Raw genomic sequence first — 17,662 nt, 5'->3', positions numbered from 1 at the left:
GCCCAATAAATGTTGATTCATCATCATCCTTCCTCGAGAGCTGACTTAGGGCAGGTTTTGAATCGCATAATATTGCTGCGCTCGTGACGGCTGGTGCCTCGCGTAGGAGGTCGGCAGCCAACAAAAGCCCGACTAGCTCAGATGTTGTGGACGATGCACAATAGGGAACCAGTGCTGGAGTTTCCACGACCACCCAGGCGGTGAGAGCGCGCACTTCCCAGCTGCTCCCGCAGATGAGAGCGGCGGATGGTAGAGGCGGTGCGTGCGCGTCACCGTAACAAAACCAAAGGGTGCTGGCAGTACTGCTGCGTATTCAAGTGGAACAATGTATAAAAAAGAGGGAGGACGTATAGAGGAAAGGAAGGACGTTGAAAAAGGAGGCGGCATTGTATCCAAGCGGTCAGGCAAGCGAAATTCCGCTCTCGATCTCCTGTCTAGTGCTGTCGGGTTCGTGTCTTAATCGAACGGTGCGTGCCTGCTATATTTATTCGATAGTGAAGAAAGCCCCCAATATAAACCAGGGCCGAAGATTCGAGTTTGAACGGCGTTTTGCCGGAAATAAAACGAGTGTTTTATGCAACATACGGCCCATGTACACTTTTTTTTTTTCATCTGGCCTGCTGATCGTTGAGTCGTGCACTTTAGGACTAACAAAGTTTTTATGCGTCCATTCATCTGAGCACCACCACCACGACCAAACTCCGATGCCATCGCGTGAAGTGAATGATACAATAAGCAGGTAGTCTTTTTTGTTTTTTTTGTTTTTTTTTGAAATCAGTTGCGTGTAGAGGAAAGCTGCTTTGTCCACAAGACTTGTCCAGGGCCACGCTCACCTACGCCTCTGAGCTGTTATGAAAGATACTCTCGCGGTGAACTCTCGATGTAGAGATGCCACTGTTTAACTTAGTTTGTGCAAAAGACAATGTTCTTGTTATGAACAACGCAGTGCACTACTCGAAGCTTAGCTTTCTGGAGTCAGCCGGTGCGGTAAGCGTTTTTCTCACTGGCTGCCATGGCTATAGTAACATCAAAATTTTTGCCTCGCTAGAGAAGTATCGAATGTCTTTGATTTTTACTCGTTGTTTAGTTCGCCTATAACAACACAGCTCCAGCTTTTCCACTTGCCTGTGTCGGCCTAAAATGAAGGTGTCTGTTCAACATCAATAATTGCTAGGCTTACATGTGTCAAACAAGATATAATTTTGAGGTACGCTGTAGTGTGCGTATTAAGGTTGTGACCGCTCTGGGTTCTTCAATGTGCACATATATTTGGTTCACGGGTGTTCTTTTTTATATTTCACCCCCGTCGAAGGGCAGCCGCCGTGGTCGCTAATATATTCCGCACCCTCAAGAATAGTAGTGCGACACTACACGTTCTATGCTGCTACGGTGATTTGGTTGATCAACGTCCCCGTGCATACATACCGCGGACAGGGCGTACAAACGATGCCAGAAAAAATGACGCAGCTACCACTTACTCTGCTTTTGTTTTTTTGTTTTACTGCAGATGTTGGCAGTGTGGTATCGTTGCAGCACGGACTTATGAATAAGAGCATGTCAGCCATTACTATAGCATTAGTCCAAAACCCAGCACGTAACCAGAAAATGAGGACAAGGGAGCGGCCATCACGGCACAGCACTGTCCATTCGCTACTTTATGCATAGACGCAGTCCGATTCGCAGCGACTTTCTCCGCTTTTTGGGGCCTTTTATGTGAGTGCAGCCTTCGGACAAAGTTATTTTTCTAAACCACAGTGCAGTATTATTGGCTGGCGCATTGGTTTTGAGCTGTTCGTTCCAAAATGAAGCGCGGCAGCGGCGCACGCGCGTGCTTTCAGAGTGGCACATTGCGGCCGGTCGTCTGTGCGCGAGGAGCTGAGTTGAGTCGTGACTCTCCGCCAGGTGCTCTTTTTCGGCGCACCACCTATCCAGCGCTGGTCCCCCATACTATCCTTCTAGTACACTGTACCCATACGGCAAGCGGTACTGTCGCACCGTGCCAAGCTGAGGGGGTAAGCAGGCGGCCGCAGCAGAGCGTTCCCGCAAGACGGACCCATCAGTGAACACTTGCGTCCTTTCGGCCAGGTCCCCGTACATTCGCGCCGCAACCTCCTGCGTCATGGCACTGAGTGGGGTGTGGCGCTTCGATCGCACTCCCGAAAAGTGCAGGTTCACCGAAGGGGCTCTCGCCAATGAGGGGGCGGCCAGCGAGAAGGGTGCGTGGGATCGTCAGCCACGACGCCTAGGCACTGCGCCGTGCTCCCTACCGGGCTGCAGAAATTAGGTGCCTTCTGCCTCTTCTAAGCACTACCACCACCAGCCACAATGCCATCGTAGACGTGCAGGAGTTGGCCGACATGTGAATTCGACACAGCACGTAACCGCGCGAGCAGGGGGCCAGAATCGGGTGCCCTCTGGAAACGCTCGAAGCGGCACAGTGCACGCAGGTCCGCCGTGAGCGGCGCAGACCACGTGCGAGCTTCCGCGAGTGTCTCGGCCACACGAAAGCTATTAGGCGTTCCGTGGCACATACGGACGGCATAGCAGTGGTCTTGGTCTATGAGTCGTCACTGTGGTGCTTGTAGTTTGCAGATCAGCAGTGCGTAAGTGCGTAGTTCACGGTAGAGAGAGCCGTCGCTTCGTATATTGTCACGGGGTCGTGACGTGAACGAAATAAGCAGACTGCAGGTCGAATAACGAACTGTTCATACAGGCCGAACTTATAGCCACGTAAAGGGGAAGTCAGATTACAGCAAGAAGCTGGCACTGATAGCGGCAAGCAGGGCGTTGGCCTTCGATCAACTGACAAGCGGCGATGCGTGTCGGCATTTATACACTTGCCATCGAACATTCTAGCGTTATCGCTAGCGCCGAAGTAAGTTCCAGAATAATCTGAAAGGGTCATGAAGTGGGCGTAATCTTAAGAAAACAATCTAGTACTGCCTCGAAGCTTCTCTAACACCGTAGACGCGGTTTGCGCTGAACATAATGTAATGGGGCGATAACAATACTTAAGGGAATGAACGTGGCATTGCCCCCCTCTCAAAAAGGCATCGTTCCGATGCTGTAACAAAAAAACTAAAGTACAAAAAAATAAAAATAAACCACAAGTACAAGCACATTACCAAAAAACAGTCCTCAGGTTCGCGCATGAAGTGGCTTGAGGCGCACGACATGGAAGACTTCAGGTCGTGCACGGCGTCGTTGAGAGTTCGTAATGCCATCGGGAACAACCTCGTAGTCTAGTGGGCCGAGACGTCGAACTACTCTGTACGGTCCGAAGTACCGTCGCAAAAGTTTTTCACTGAGTTCACGTCGGCGAATCAGCGTCTATACCCAAACACGGTCCCCGAGCTGGTACTGCTCGAAGCTTCGTCGAAGAGTGTAACGGCGGCTGTTGGTTGCCTGCTGATTCATGATGCGCAGGCGGGCGAGTTGACGAGCTTCTTCCGCACGCTGAAGGTAGGCAGTGATGTGGAGGTTCTCTTCCTCAGCAACGTTTGGAAGCGTAGCGTCGAGCGTCGTTGCCGGGCTCTTTCCATAGACCAAATAGTACGGCGTCATCTGCGTCGTTTCTTGGACGGCCGTATTGTACGCGAAGGTCGTGTACGTAAAAATTTCATCCCACGTCTTGTGCTTGACCTCGACGTACATGACCAGCATATCGGCGATGATCTTATTAAGATGCTCCGTGAGGGCACTGGGCTGTGGATGGTAGGCGGTGGTCCGGTGGTGACTTGTCTGGCTGTACATTAGAATCGCCAGAGTTAGGTCCGCCGTAAAGGCCGTACCTCTGTCTGTATTGAGGACCTGAGGAGCTTCGTGACGCAGGTCGATGTTGTCGACGAAGACTTTTGCTACCTCGGTGGCAGGGCCCTTGTCTCGGCGTAGCGCGTGAGATAGTCGGTAGCTACGACGATCCATTTGTTCCCGGGATTCGATGTAGGGAACGGCCCCAGTAAGTCCATGCCGATTTGCTGGAATGGCTTGCGAGGTGGCTCGATGGCCTGGAGAAGTCCGGTTGGCCTAGTAGGCTGTGTCTTTCGTCGTTGGTAGTCCCGGCATGTCTTCATATAACAATGACGTCGGCGGAGAGGTGTGGTCAGTAGTACTTGTATTCTTGCAAGCGTACGGGAAACACTGAGGCGTCTAGCGGTTGGGTCGTCGTGCAGAGCATCCAGAACCTCTAGACGTAGCACTTAAGGTACTACGATGAGGCAGTCGGTTTGAAGTGGCGAGAAGCTTTTGTTCAGGAAAACGGCGTTCCGCAAAAAAAAAAAAAAACGACTCAATAATTCTTCTGAATACTTTTGGAAAAACAGTGGCCTTGCCCTCGAAGTATTCAACAAGGGTTCAGAGTTCCGTGTCTGCTCTTTGTCGCTCGGCGAAGTCGTTGGCACTTACTGTTGCAAAGAAGCAGTCATCGTCCGTGTCGTCCTTAGGTGGTGGTTCGACGGGGGCACGAGACAGGCAATCGGCGTCGGAGTGCTTTCTTTCAGACTTGTAAACGACGGAAATGTTGAATTCTTGCAGTATCAGGCTCCCCCTTGCGAGGCGACTCGACGGCTCTTTCAAGTTTGCCAGCCAACACAAGGCATTGTGGTCGCTCACAAATTTGAAAGGCCTGCCCTAGAGGTAGGGGCAAAACTTTGATGTATCCCAGATGATTGCAAGGCACTACTTTTTTTCTGTTGTAGAATAGTTGGCCTCTGCCTTCGATAGGGACCGGCTAGCATAACTGATGACCTTTTCTTGTCCATCAGTACTCTGCACAAGAACGGCGCCGAGTCCTACACTGCTTGCGTCTGTATGTATTTCTGTTTCGGCAAATTCGTCGAAATTCGCAAGTAACGGAGGCGTCTGCAGGCGTCGTTTTAGTTCTTTAAATGCTTTTCAGAATAATCTGAACGTTCCAGAATAATCTGAAAGGCTCATGAAGTGGGCGTAATCTTAAGAAAATGGTCTACTACAGCCTTGAAACTTTTCTAACACCGTAGACGTGGTTTGCGCTGAACATGGTGTAACGGGGTGATAACAATGGTTGAAGGAAGGAACGTGTAATATAGTGCAGGCAAAGGCGGTGGGGCAGCGGGGCAACCGTTGCCAAGGGCGAGTAGATGGCGCACAGCTGATTCAACGCGACGCATCGTCTGGCATACGTGCCGCATCACCGGAAACCATCGGAAGTGATTGTCTATTTTGAGGCTGAGGTAGCGGATGTCGCTGCGCCAAACTATCGGCGTACCGTCTAGCTGAAAACTCTCGAGACGTCGTCGGGCCGCAGCACGAGGGCGAACGACGAGGGCCTCAATTTTCGGCGCCGAGATTGTGAGGCCGATGCTTCTAACGAAGGTGGCCACACACTGGAGAACCTCCTGCGTACAAACGCGCACCGCTGAGCACTTACGGGGTGGTCCACGCAAATAAAGAGCGACGTCGTCGGCGTACACAACCGAGCGCACAGGTAACAGAACCGTTTCTGGAAGGCACTTGGTGAGTGGTGTGAGTACCAAATAAACAAAAACGTGCTGAGGACGCTGCGTTGTGGGAAGTCGCAGCTGACTAGACGTAGCGCACGTGTCGCCTTGCCCACGTGCACAGTGAACGTCCGGTCAGTGAGGAACGCCTGAACATAGTTCAAGAGTTTGCCCTCGACACTGAGCGCGCGCACAGCACTGATGAGGACGTGTGGGGGAGCAAGTCAAACGCCGACTGTATGTCAAGGAGGAGTAAAGTATCAATTTCTTCATCGTGTAGAGCTTGCTCGAGGGTGCTCACGATCGTGGTGATGCAGTCAGCTGTCGCGTGGTGAGGCCGGAATTCGCACTGTCCTTGTGGGAAAGCGTTGCGAGTATTGGCGATCCTCTGCAGTCGATAAAAGGCGATCTCTTCCATTGTTCTGCCCGCCATTGAGGTATGAAAGATGGGTCTATATGACTTGGCCGAGTGTGGTGGTCTGCCTTGCTTTAGGACAGGGATCACAGTAGCGGAGCGCCACTGATTTGGGGGACAGCACTGGAGAAAACTCTGTTGAATGCATCCAACAAGAAAGGGTGCTGGGAGGCATCCAGGTTTCTCAGCATTTGTTTTGTGATTCTGTCTAGACCAGGAGTGCCGCGCCTGCGCCTTCTAAGGAGAAGCCGTTCCAGTTTGGTGCGAGAGAAATCCTGCTCGCAGAGAGAGCGAATTTCAGCTGACGTGGTGAGTTCCACAGGAGAAAGGGCGAAGGTGTCAGTTGCCGTGACACTGGTGACACTACCTGTACTCAAAGAAGGGGCCACAGGGTTGCCAGGTTGTTCTATGAGCCAGGTTGTTCTCCCCCTTGGGTGCTTAATCGTTGTTTAGCTTCCAGATATTTGTGGATGTGCATCAGCAGAACTCTCGCGCCCCTTCTTTTTGCCAAAAAAAGCAAGGTGTGCTTTACTCATAAAGAAATGAGAAAAAAAGCGGGAGGGTGATGCTGTTGTATAGTGGCCCCTATGTCGCTCTGCAAGCTGTGCGTGTCCCTCTCAGAAAGTTTGAAGGGGAAACAGAATGTGCCGGCTTTCAGCAGTGATGGCTTTTAGCAGTCTAAGGTATGCGCGCCTCACGAAAACAAATCTCGGAGGGTTTGGAAGCACTTGAAAATATCTTGTTTGTAAAATTAGTCATTGGGGCGAGACAGTGCTAAGAACAGTTCATGCTGCCGGACCCATTTTTGGAACGTTTCAAACCACTGTTATGTGCCCAAGCTCCGCCACTGATTCGTACACCTTGCGATCTTTATTTATTTGGTCATATCGTGTCAATAACTACTCAGTGATGGTATAGAAAAGGAAAAAGCAGACGCTAATTTTGGACCCCTAAGGGAGCAAGGCGCCGTGTCTTGGAAAAATTGGCGAAAAGAGAGATAAGGGTAGATGGTTGATCCCCGCTTTCACCTCCTAGCGACCGCGGCAATAATTTGACATTCTAATGATAGGTGGCACTAGCTGTCCTATTAATAGTTTTTTTTTAAATTTCTCCTTTGACAATTTTTATATGTTGTTTTGTATGTTTTCACATTGATTGCACTACTTTTATTCTTGTTTTTGGTTTATTTGTAAAAATTGAACCCAATTTGACAGGGACTTAGAATTGACCTAGAGGTAATAAGTTCATTAATTCGTATATTGATGATTCTCTGAACCAATTTCACTAGGTTTGATGTCAGTGCGATCGGTCTTATGTTATCCAACGTGTATGCATAATTTTCATTTTTTAGCAACAATACAATTTTGGCAAGTTTCCGCTTCGGAGGTATCCATGCGTTCCCTAACGAATAATTCACTAGTTCTAGCAAAAGATTAGGTGATTCCTGGAGTAAACATTTCAACATAGAGTTCGTAATCCCATCTGGTCCGGGAGTCGTCCCCGGTAAGCATAATACTGTCTGACTCAAGTCAGCTAAAGAAACTTCTGGAAATTCATGCAAGTTAACCAGAACGGACTGAATAGCCAAAAAATTAGCAGTGAAGCGGCGTTCTAAACCTTGCGCTATGTCTTCTAGGGAGGTGTTCATTTCTTCCGGCGTCAAGAAACATGACTGCAACGTTAAAGGTGCTGGCAGTACTTTTCTTGTCCGAAGATAAGCGAACAAAGCACGCTTATTTTTCGATTTAGAAAGATAATCAAAATGTCTACTCTCGTATTCTTCTTTCGCGCGGTTCACTGTAAGCTTAAATACGCCAGCAAGGAATCGATAGTCCTTCCAGTTTGTTGGGCTTTGATTGAGAAGAAGTTTTTTCCAAGCGGCTTTTCGTCTTTTATAATCGCGCGTACACTCATCGTTCCATCAACGAGAGGAGGATCGTTTATTGGATTGAATAGAAAATTCGGAATGTTTCTAGATTCCTCCAGCATTGAACCAATCGTAGATGCAATCTCCTTAGTACTGGCATTTCCAAGCTTGGAAATGGCAGAACGGAGGCAGGCTTGAAATTTGCTATGGTTGATGTATGTGCGTTTTGGCTAATCTAAAGTTATTGTTGGACAAGTGATGTCAAAAACTACAGGAAGATGGTCGCTGTTAGTTGCCGAATCCAGAACAGCCCATGAAAAAACCTTGATTGCATTGGAGCAAAACGTTAAATCCAATACTGAGCTAGTTTGACTTCGGACAAATGTTACATGACCTTTATTCAGACGGGAGAGGTTGTGATCAATAGTCCATTCCCACAGTCGCCTCCCACAAGAATCTGTCCTTATACCCCAAGACAAATGATGTGAATTAAAGTCTCCTGTGAGTACAATTGCCTTTCTACATGCTACCAAAACGCTGTCAAGATAACGCGTACTTTGCACACCGGAGGGGAAGTAACAATTTACAATTGAAAAAGGGTGGTATCCAGGGAGACACAAGTCTAATGCTAATATTTCACAATTCAAGTCTAACATACTGAAAGAAACTTTCACCCTATGGTATAATTTACTTGATACAAGGATCATTAAACCACCACCACGTGATCGGCGATCTAATCGAAAAGAACGAAAACCTGCAACATGGAAATTTTTATCTGCTGTGAGCCAAGTTTCTTGAAGAATTATAATATCAAGATTAAAATTATTGCAAAAGTAATGTAAGTCGGTTGAGGCTGAGAATATAGAACGCAATTGTCGCACGTTGTCGCGGCGCAAGGCCTTGTTGCTTGCTTCCCGGTGCCCAACTTGGCTCTCCGCTACGCTGACAGACTGCCTGATCTCACCGATCAGCATCGACGTCGAACGCATCGCATGCATAATGAACGGGTACTGCTCGAGGCTTTTCAAAGCCAGGGCACGTCTTGCTTGTCGCATGTGTTCCATCATCGCATCACGCATGATCTTCAGCGCTGGAAGACGAGCCAACACTCGCATCGCTGAATGTACGACTTGCTGCGTTCCCTCTCCGTCGGCTTTGGGCGCTAACTCGTCGTCCATCCCGCTGCTTGTTGTTCCGCTCCTCAGAGGCACAAATACAGACCAGACAAATAAAAACGAAGGGATCGATGCAGCTGATGAACGCTATGGTTTCTCGAAACTGCAGCCGCAGGCGTTGTAAGAGGCGCGCTGGACTTCGCTTTTTTGTCTTTAGCATCCCTTGCAGAGCTAATTCGAAAACGAAATAGCACCTTGAAAATTAAGCCGTGTTATCAGATTTTTTCTTTAACTGGGTGCGCGCGATGAACAAAGATTTATACGATGTGAAAGAATCGAAACGCCGGCATAGAGTATCGGAATGCCTCGTCTATATGGTTAGTGCCCCAACGTGGGTGTTGACCACACATTCAAGGATCTACTACACACACTCTATAACACGGCAATGGCTTTTTTAAAATACATAAAGTTCAGCCTTGTTGATAAGGTATTGCGTATATGGACGAGAAATGACAAAGTATCAGCTATATGTACACTTCAAAGTGTCCTTCCGAGCCTATTTGACCATTGCACATGAAAAAATAAAAAATAAAGAGGAAGCCTACATTTCTAAAAATTCACACAATTCCAGATATTAGCAGGGCTAGAACATTAGTGCTAATTAGCCGTTACTATCACTTTCATGAGCACATTGCATTTCAATGTTCGAAGAACGCGATGATGATGATCCATGATTTTTCCGGCCCACTTTAGAAAGTCGGCGAAGAGTCGGGTCTGAAATGCTTCTAGAGTTAAACTAGCATATTTCGCGCGGTAGTTATACGCTGCCGCAACCACTCCAGCCGGTAAGCCATTCCCTAATGTTCAACCTTACTTTATTTCGTCATCACCCCAGTACTAAATGAATTTAACACTTCGTAGGTGTTTAACGGTTTCACCTTGCTTATACGCAGAATGACGAATAATGGCATAGGGGGTGCTTTCCTTCTACCAAGAAAGTTACAGCGGTTTATGGCGTTGTTGGTGTCTTGCACGCGTACTTGTAATATTTTTCCAAAGAGAGTCTACAACTGGCTCTGGAAAGGCCCCTCTTTCAGATTTCAATTATTGTGCCATGTGTTCTAAGCAGACCTGGCGAGTTTTTTACTCTGCAAACTTTTAAATTAGGTTGAGAGAAAATGTCTTGTGGTAATTGGGATTCGCTGAATAAGTAAAGCAGCTTTCTTTGTGTTTTACACAAATCTACAGCAATAAAATAACTGCAAATAGTCCCATTAGTTGTGTACATGGTTTAAGTAGCAATGAGAAAGGCAGCAGTTCCAGGTTGTTTTTATTTCACGGATGTCACAAAACCACAGGTCGTTTCTTCTGAAAAAAAAAGGGGGGGGCTCAAGCCCCCTCTTCCTCCCGGCTTCCGGTGTCCTAGTCCACGCCCATGCTCTCGTCTCCCGAGGTAGTGTCGGCACCCTTGTTGTATACAGTCTTTGGCCTTCTGATGCATGCTGACCACGACGCCACCATCGAATTCAGCGCCCGAAGGTGAATCACTAGCCATCGACCCGTGGCTACACTCGGCATCCAAGTTCTTTTGGTCGCAGGTTTGGAGTAGATCTGAAGGGATCTGGATGGCACGCGGCCCCTGGAGCGAACGGGTAAGTTTCCGCAAGAGTCGCTTGTTTTCGCGGCGTAAGGCCTTGTTTCTTGCTTCCAGGCGCCGCACTTTGCGCTCCTCTACGCTGACAGACTGCATGATCTCAGCGATCAGCGTCGACATCGAAGGCATCCTATGCATAACGAACGGGTACTGCTCGAACCTTGTCGAGGCCGGGACATGTCTTTCTTGGTGCATGTTGTGCATCATCGCGTCACGCCTGATCTTCAGCGCTGGAAGACGAGCCAACACTTGCATCGCTGAAGGTACGACCTGCGGCGTTCCCTCGCTGTCGGCTTTCTGCGCTAACTCATCGTCCATCCTGCTGCTTGTTGTTCCGCTCCTCAGAGGCACAAATACAGACCAGACAGATAAAAACGAAGGGATCGATGCAGCTGAAGAATGCTACCGACTGTCGTAACTGCAGCCGCAGGCGTTGTAAGAGTTGATGATGATGATTCCACAGCAATGGCTCGTACCCACTCAGGGGGATCGGCCAAGAATTGATGACTTAATTTCGTAAGATTCTTTTTGATATCGAACCCCCCGCCTCCCGGAAAAAAGAAAGAAAAAAGAAAAGACGCCCTAGGCAGAACGAAAGGAGGGCAATAGTTGTTTTTCACTCGTTCAGAAAAGACAATTATTCATTACCTTGAATAGGAATAAGCATGGTTAAACAACGCTCTTGTGTATGTTGGATTTTTTTCAGGAATTATAATCACGCAATCAAAAGATTGTTTCTTTTACTTTAATTAAGGTACTTGCAAACGGCATAGAAAACGTTCTCGTGGCTGAAGACCAGATCGCAAGCACCGAAACAAAGGGTATTTTCTACAGTGAAGTTCAGCCCCAGGCTAGCGAATGGGAGGACTAAGAGTGTTTTTCTGAGCAATTTGTATCGGCGATAAAATAAAAAATAGCGCTCTATTGTTTCCGATTCTGAACAAAAGTTGCATAGCGGTGATATCGCCAGACCAGCCCTATGTAAATAGAAATTTAACGGGGGGACACGACATCGAAATCTGGTTATTATGGTTTCCAACTGTCTTGTAGGACAATAATGAATTTTCCATGGAAATATTAAGTGAACAAATTCTGGTGTTAACATTATTGCTTCTATAGCGTCTGCATGAAGCGCATGTTTTCTGTATCTTGTCGCAGTTATAGTGGCCACTTCGGGAAGGACTGATAGTACTGGCCCTTCCAATGCTGCTCCTGGTAGAGAATCGGCGATCTCATTTACTTCTAAGCCGCGATGACCAGATACCCATACTAATTTCAGTACGTGCAGCTGAGGAGGGACTAGCATAAGGAGCGTCTTTAAGGCCATCGATTTTGTTGACGCCGTAATTGACGTACATACTGACAGGGAATCCGTGATTATGATTACGTTATCAGCATTCAAAGGTAGCTTTCGCAGCGCTAGAACTCTTGCCAATTGTTCACCTTCAAAAAGTGGGGTGAAATCCGGCAATCTTAATGAAAAAGACCAGTCAAGCGAATGGGAGTATATACCTACACCTGTCTTTTCATCCATTACTAAAGCATCTGTGGCTATAATATTATTCATTTCTGCGTGTGCAAGATAATACTGCACTCGGCTATTTAAGAACCTATTGGCTTGTAATTTGGGCTTAGAGGAAAAAATCTCATCGAATTCTATCTTAAGATTTTGATTTGTAACGTGCGCCGCAATCACATATCAAATTTTTACATTTATTCTATCTAGTTGTTTCTGGACAAAAGCAATTTGAGGTGTTCGAAACCGTGGCCAATGGGCAAAAAAAAAAGGTGTCTGCGTCATATATAAAAGCATATTCAGATCGTTTTGGCGCAGAGCTATGAAATTTCAGAAACGTCGTAATCGTTAGGATACGAAAATGGCAAGGCAATGTAGGTAATCGTGCTTCCTGATATAAAACATAGTTTGTTACAAACCTAGGAAGTCCTAGACACAATCTCACGGCTTCTCGTTCAAGCATAACCAGAGGCTTTATTTTGTAATCAGGACCACCTGAGACAATACGCGCCCAAACTCTAGCATTGGTCGCATATACATTTTATATATCATCACCATTGTGCTTCTGCGTAGACCATATCAACGGCTGCTCAGTCTGCGAAGAATTGCTAAGGCGCGTTGCGCTTTAGATGCCATGCTTTCTATGTGGGGAGTGAAGTTTAGGTCGCCATTATAAATTATTCCTAAACATTTAAGGGATTACACCTGCGGAATGGGCTCTTGTTTATAACATATTGAAATTGAGATTGGATCGGATAACGGGCATATCAATACTGCACTCTTATATAAATTTAAGTTCATGCAGACTGCATCTAGCCATCTCTCCAGCATATTGACATATCTCTGTAGATATTGATATAAAGAATATATGTCACTATGTGCCGTTAAAGATGCAATATCATCAGCATATACAAACACCTTCACGTCCTGGCAATGCGGGAATGTGCTCATTAAGTTGTTAAATAGAACTGGCGATAATACAGCGCCTTGGGGGACACCGCGTGTTAATTTGCACTTTTGACGATGCGCACCCATCTTTAAAACAATAGAACTCTCCCTCTCAAAAAATTCCTCACCCACGCCATTATATATTTTGGGAGATTGTGGCTCTCTAATATGTCCAATAAAACTGAATGTTCTATACTATAGTATGTCTTAGCTATATCCAATGTCACAAGTGCCGCATGTTGTCTTCTTTTGCGATCAAGCTTAATGCGGCTTTCTAAATATGCGTGTGCACACTAGATTGAACAATCTGTTCTGAAGCCAATTCGATTTGGGTTTAATATCGAATTTTCCTCCATCCATATTATAATTCTTTTATGGAGCACTCTTTCAACGAGCTTCACCATATTATATGTAAGAGAAATGGGTCGAATGTTTTCTATGACATATCCGAATCCTTGTCTTAATTGTATCGGCACTATTTTAGCTAATTTCCACTCATAAGGAATCCAGCCATTATTTAACGAATAATTTACAGTGTTTAGTAGGTCAGAAGGTGAAAATTTGAATAAAGTGTTTATCATAGCAGCGGTGATTCCATCCGGACCAGGAGCTGATGAGGGCTAACCTTGTATCACTTGTGCTAACTCTTCCTCTGTAACTTCAGTAACTTCAATCCTTAGCGCTGGTTTTTGTAGATCGTAAGGCTTAGTTGATGTAAATCTACACTCCAGGCCTTTAGCCATGATTTCTAGCATTTTTTTTGGTTCTTCCGAGGACCTAATCTCAAACCCTATAATATTTGGAGATGGCATCATTTTACGTGATCTCATGAAACTGAACAGTGCTTTTTTATTACAAGCTTTTGAAAGGTGATCATAACGTTTTCTATCATATTGCCACGTTCCATTTCCCAAGTTTTTGTTATCGTCCGAAAACACCGCACGATTCTCAGCGCAAACCGCGCCTGCAGTTTTCTAGAAGGTTCCGGACTGTAGTAGATCATTTCGATAAGATCACGCCCACTGTGCGAACGGTACAGATTGTTCTGGAAGCTACGCCACCGCCAGCGATAACGCTAGAACATTCGACGGCAAGAGTATAAATGCCGACGCGCTTCGCCGCTTGTGAGTTGTTGATCGAAGGCCGACGCTCCGTTCGCCGCTATCAGTCCGAGACTGCTATCTGTGCGAGACTGCTGCTGTAATTGGACTTTCAGTTTACCGGGCACAGGTTCGCCCAAATAAACAGTTAAATCCTAACACGAAGTCTCCTGTCTTCGGCCACGTCACGACCCCGTGACATCTGGTGGAGGTGCTGCTTTGTTCATGTACCGGACGCCCCCGTCAAGCCGTGAACCCAGCCCACGTCGCGGAGAAGACACCGACACCAACCAGGAGCAGCGAACAAGCCGCCGACAGCAAGGGCTACCACCGGAGTACGGGATTCTACCAGACAAGGCGCGGAAGACGAAGGCCATGACCGCGACTGCAGCGACAATGACAACCGCAGCGTCCCAGCCCACGATGGTCATGCATCAACCCAGGGAACCACCAATTTTCCATGGGTCATCGTTCGAAGACCCGGAGTCCTGGCTGGAGACATACGACCGTGTGGCCGCCCTCAACCACTGGGACCATGACGAAAAGCTGCGTCGTGTGTTCTTCTATTTGGAAGACACCGCAAGGACTTGGCTTGAAAATAGGGAGTCCACGCTCCGAACGTGGGATGTTTTCTGCGGCGCATTCCTTCAAACGTTCGCGAGCGTCGCTCGCAAAGAGAGGGCCGCTGCTTTATTAGACACTCGGGTTCAGCTACCAAATGAAAATGTCGCCATTTTCACAGAAGAAATGACCCGACTATTCCGTCACGCTGATCCAGACATGCCTGAAGAGAAAAAAGTTCGTTTCCTCATGCGAGGGGTCAAACAGGAGCTCTTCGCGGGACTGATGAGAAACCCACCGATAACCGTCCAAGAATTTGTAGCAGAAGCGACCACTATCGAAAAGACCCTGGACATGCGCACCAGACAGTATAATCGTCGCCTGACTGCAGACTGCGCTGCTGCTCAAGCCAGTAACTCCGGAGACCTGCGTGAAACGATCCGAGCGATCGTGCGGGAAGAGCTGCGCAAGCTGTTGCCTTCGGCCCAGCCTCAAGTGGATTCAATTGCCGACATTGTGCGAGAAGAAGTTCGGCAATCGCTTCAAATTCCCCACGCACCGCTGCCCGAGCCGGAAGCTATGAGCTACGCCGCTGCACTGCGCCACAACGCTCCTCCCCGTCCACGCCAAAACGCCGCCCCATCGCACTTCCGTCGACAGACGCCACCGCCGCCACCACCCCCACCGACGTCATACCGTTCGCCAGCGGCCCAGCGCAGTGCACCGAGGAAGACTGACGTCTGGCGCACCCCTCACCATCGCCCGCTCTGCTACCACTGCGGCGAGGCCGGACACACATACCGCCGTTGCCAGTACCGACAGATGGGACTACGTGGCTTCGCCGTCAATGCACCGCGTCCACAGCCAGGAGAACGACCACGTGACATCGCCGACTACCTGACAGGAACTCGGTGGACACCACGAAGCCCTTCGCGTTCGCCGTCGCCCAGCCGCCGCACGTCACCGCACCACCGGCAGTACTCTGGCCCAACGCGGGGCCGGTCTCCTAGCCCGTATCCGGGAAACTAAGGGCAGCAACCGATGGAGGTGCGGTTGCTGTGCGACGAACTACCGAAGATCCTCCGACGACGACGACGCCGCGATGGAGCTTTCCGAACACAACGCCAGCCAGGCAAAGCCCTGACGGCGAAAGCTCATTTACCGAAGGTGGCCTGACGACGCAGCATGGAAGCAGCGGAACAAGCCGACGCAGCCGTGACCCGACGCCACGCCCTAACTGTAATGCGAGACGGCGAACTAGCGACCTCGACGTTCTTATCGACGGCCACAGTGTGACTGCTCTCGTCGATACTGGAGCCGACTATTCTGTCATCAGTGGGTCGTTCGCCGCGAAGTTAAAGAAAGTTAGGACAGCTTGGAAAGGCCCTGAAATCCGCACAGCCGGAGGTCATCTCGTAACGCCTGCAGGAATCTGCACAGCGAGAGTCACCATTAACGGCCGTATTTATCCTACAGACTTCGTAGTCCTACAGCGTTGCTCGAGAGATGTCATCCTTGGCATGGACTTCTTATGCCTCCATGGTGCTGTCATCAACCTAAAAACAAAGTCGATAACGTTATCCACAGAAGAAGCACTACCGCCGCGCACGCCGTCTGGACACCATGCCTTGAAAGTGCTGGAAGAACAAGTCACCATTCCGCCTCACTCAAGCGTCATTATTTCAGTCGGCGCTCCTAAATCACCTGACTTGGAAGGCGTCGTTGAAGGCAGTCAGCATCTGTTGGTCACCCGAAATATTTGCGTCGCAAGAGGAATCGCAGAGCTGCGGGGAGGCAAAGCAACGGTTTTGCTCACGAATTTCAGCAATGAGTACAAACATGTGAACAAAGGAACAACGGTCGCATACATCGAAGAAATTGTCGAAGCCACCAGTGCTTTCGCCCTCACCGATTCTGCGGAACCTGCTCAGAGGAACCAAGCCCCTCCCATAGCTTTCGACGTCAATCCCAGACTTCCGAACGATAAGCAAGAACAGCTCAAGGCCCTGCTCCTGCAATACGAAGATTGCTTTTCGTCGTCATCGAAAATTCGGCAGACCCCAATCACGAAACATCGCATCATAACCGAAGAAAATGCCAGACCACTCCGTCAGAGTCCGTACAGGGTTTCGACGCGAGAACGTGAGGCCATGAAGAGACAAGTTGATGAAATGCTGCGGGATGACATTATCCAGCCGTCCAAAAGTCCATGGGCATCCCCCGTGGTGTTAGTGAAGAAAAAGGATGGGACCCTACGTTTCTGCGTCGATTATCGCCGCCTGAACAAAATCACAAGGAAGGACGTGTATCCCCTCCCACGAATAGACGACGCACTTGATCGGCTCCATAACGCCAAGTACTTTTCGTCAATGGACCTTAAGACTGGCTATTGGCAAATCGAAGTCGACGAAAGAGACCGAGAAAAGACGGCGTTCATAACACCGGACGGCCTCTTCGAGTTTAAGGTGATGCCCTTCGGCCTTTGCTCAGCGCCTGCAACGTTTCAACGCGTTATGGATACAGTACTGGCAGGATTGAAGTGGCAGACTTGCCTTGTGTACTTGGACGACGTCGTCGTGTTTTCCTCGAGTTTCGACGAGCATCTTCGGCGCCTTGAAGCTGTACTTCAAGCCATCAAGACTTCCGGACTCACACTGAAGCCAGAAAAGTGCAGATTTGCGTATGAGGAGCTCTTGTTTCTGGGGCACGTTATCAGCAAGTCTGGAGTTCGTCCCGATCCACGGAAAACAGCCGCCATCGCCGACTTCCCGCCGCCCACTGACAAGAAAGCCGTGCGCCGATTTCTGGGCCTGTGTGCCTATTATAGGCGGTTCGTGAAAAACTTCGCCCGCATCGCCGATCCTCTCACTAACCTTACCAAGGCCGACGTGGAGTTTAAGTGGGGAACGCCACAGGAACACGCTTTCCAGGAGCTTAAACATCGCCTCCAGACGCCTCCGTTACTTGCCCATTTCGACGAATTCGCCGAGACAGAAATACATACTGACG

At 48.5% G+C, this 17,662-nt stretch overlaps 1 protein-coding gene across 1 annotated transcript; it reads left to right on the top strand.

Annotated features, from left to right (window-relative positions):
* Positions 1–2,398: 2,398 nt before the first annotated feature.
* LOC142775942 (uncharacterized) lies at positions 2,399–15,909 on the top strand. The gene is made up of 2 exons (XM_075878524.1): positions 2,399–10,526; positions 10,586–15,909. The coding sequence occupies exon 2, from the start codon at positions 14,318–14,320 to the stop codon at positions 15,680–15,682; it is 1,365 nt and encodes a 454-aa protein (XP_075734639.1). The 5' UTR covers positions 2,399–10,526; positions 10,586–14,317; the 3' UTR covers positions 15,683–15,909.
* The last annotated feature ends 1,753 nt before the right edge of the window (positions 15,910–17,662 follow it).

This window comes from Rhipicephalus microplus, chromosome X (assembly GCF_043290135.1).
Source record: "Rhipicephalus microplus isolate Deutch F79 chromosome X, USDA_Rmic, whole genome shotgun sequence".
Classification (NCBI taxonomy): Eukaryota; Metazoa; Arthropoda; class Arachnida; order Ixodida; family Ixodidae; genus Rhipicephalus; species Rhipicephalus microplus.
The sequence above is the reverse complement of the archived record's forward strand: the minus strand, read 5'-3'. Positions and strand labels throughout refer to the sequence as shown.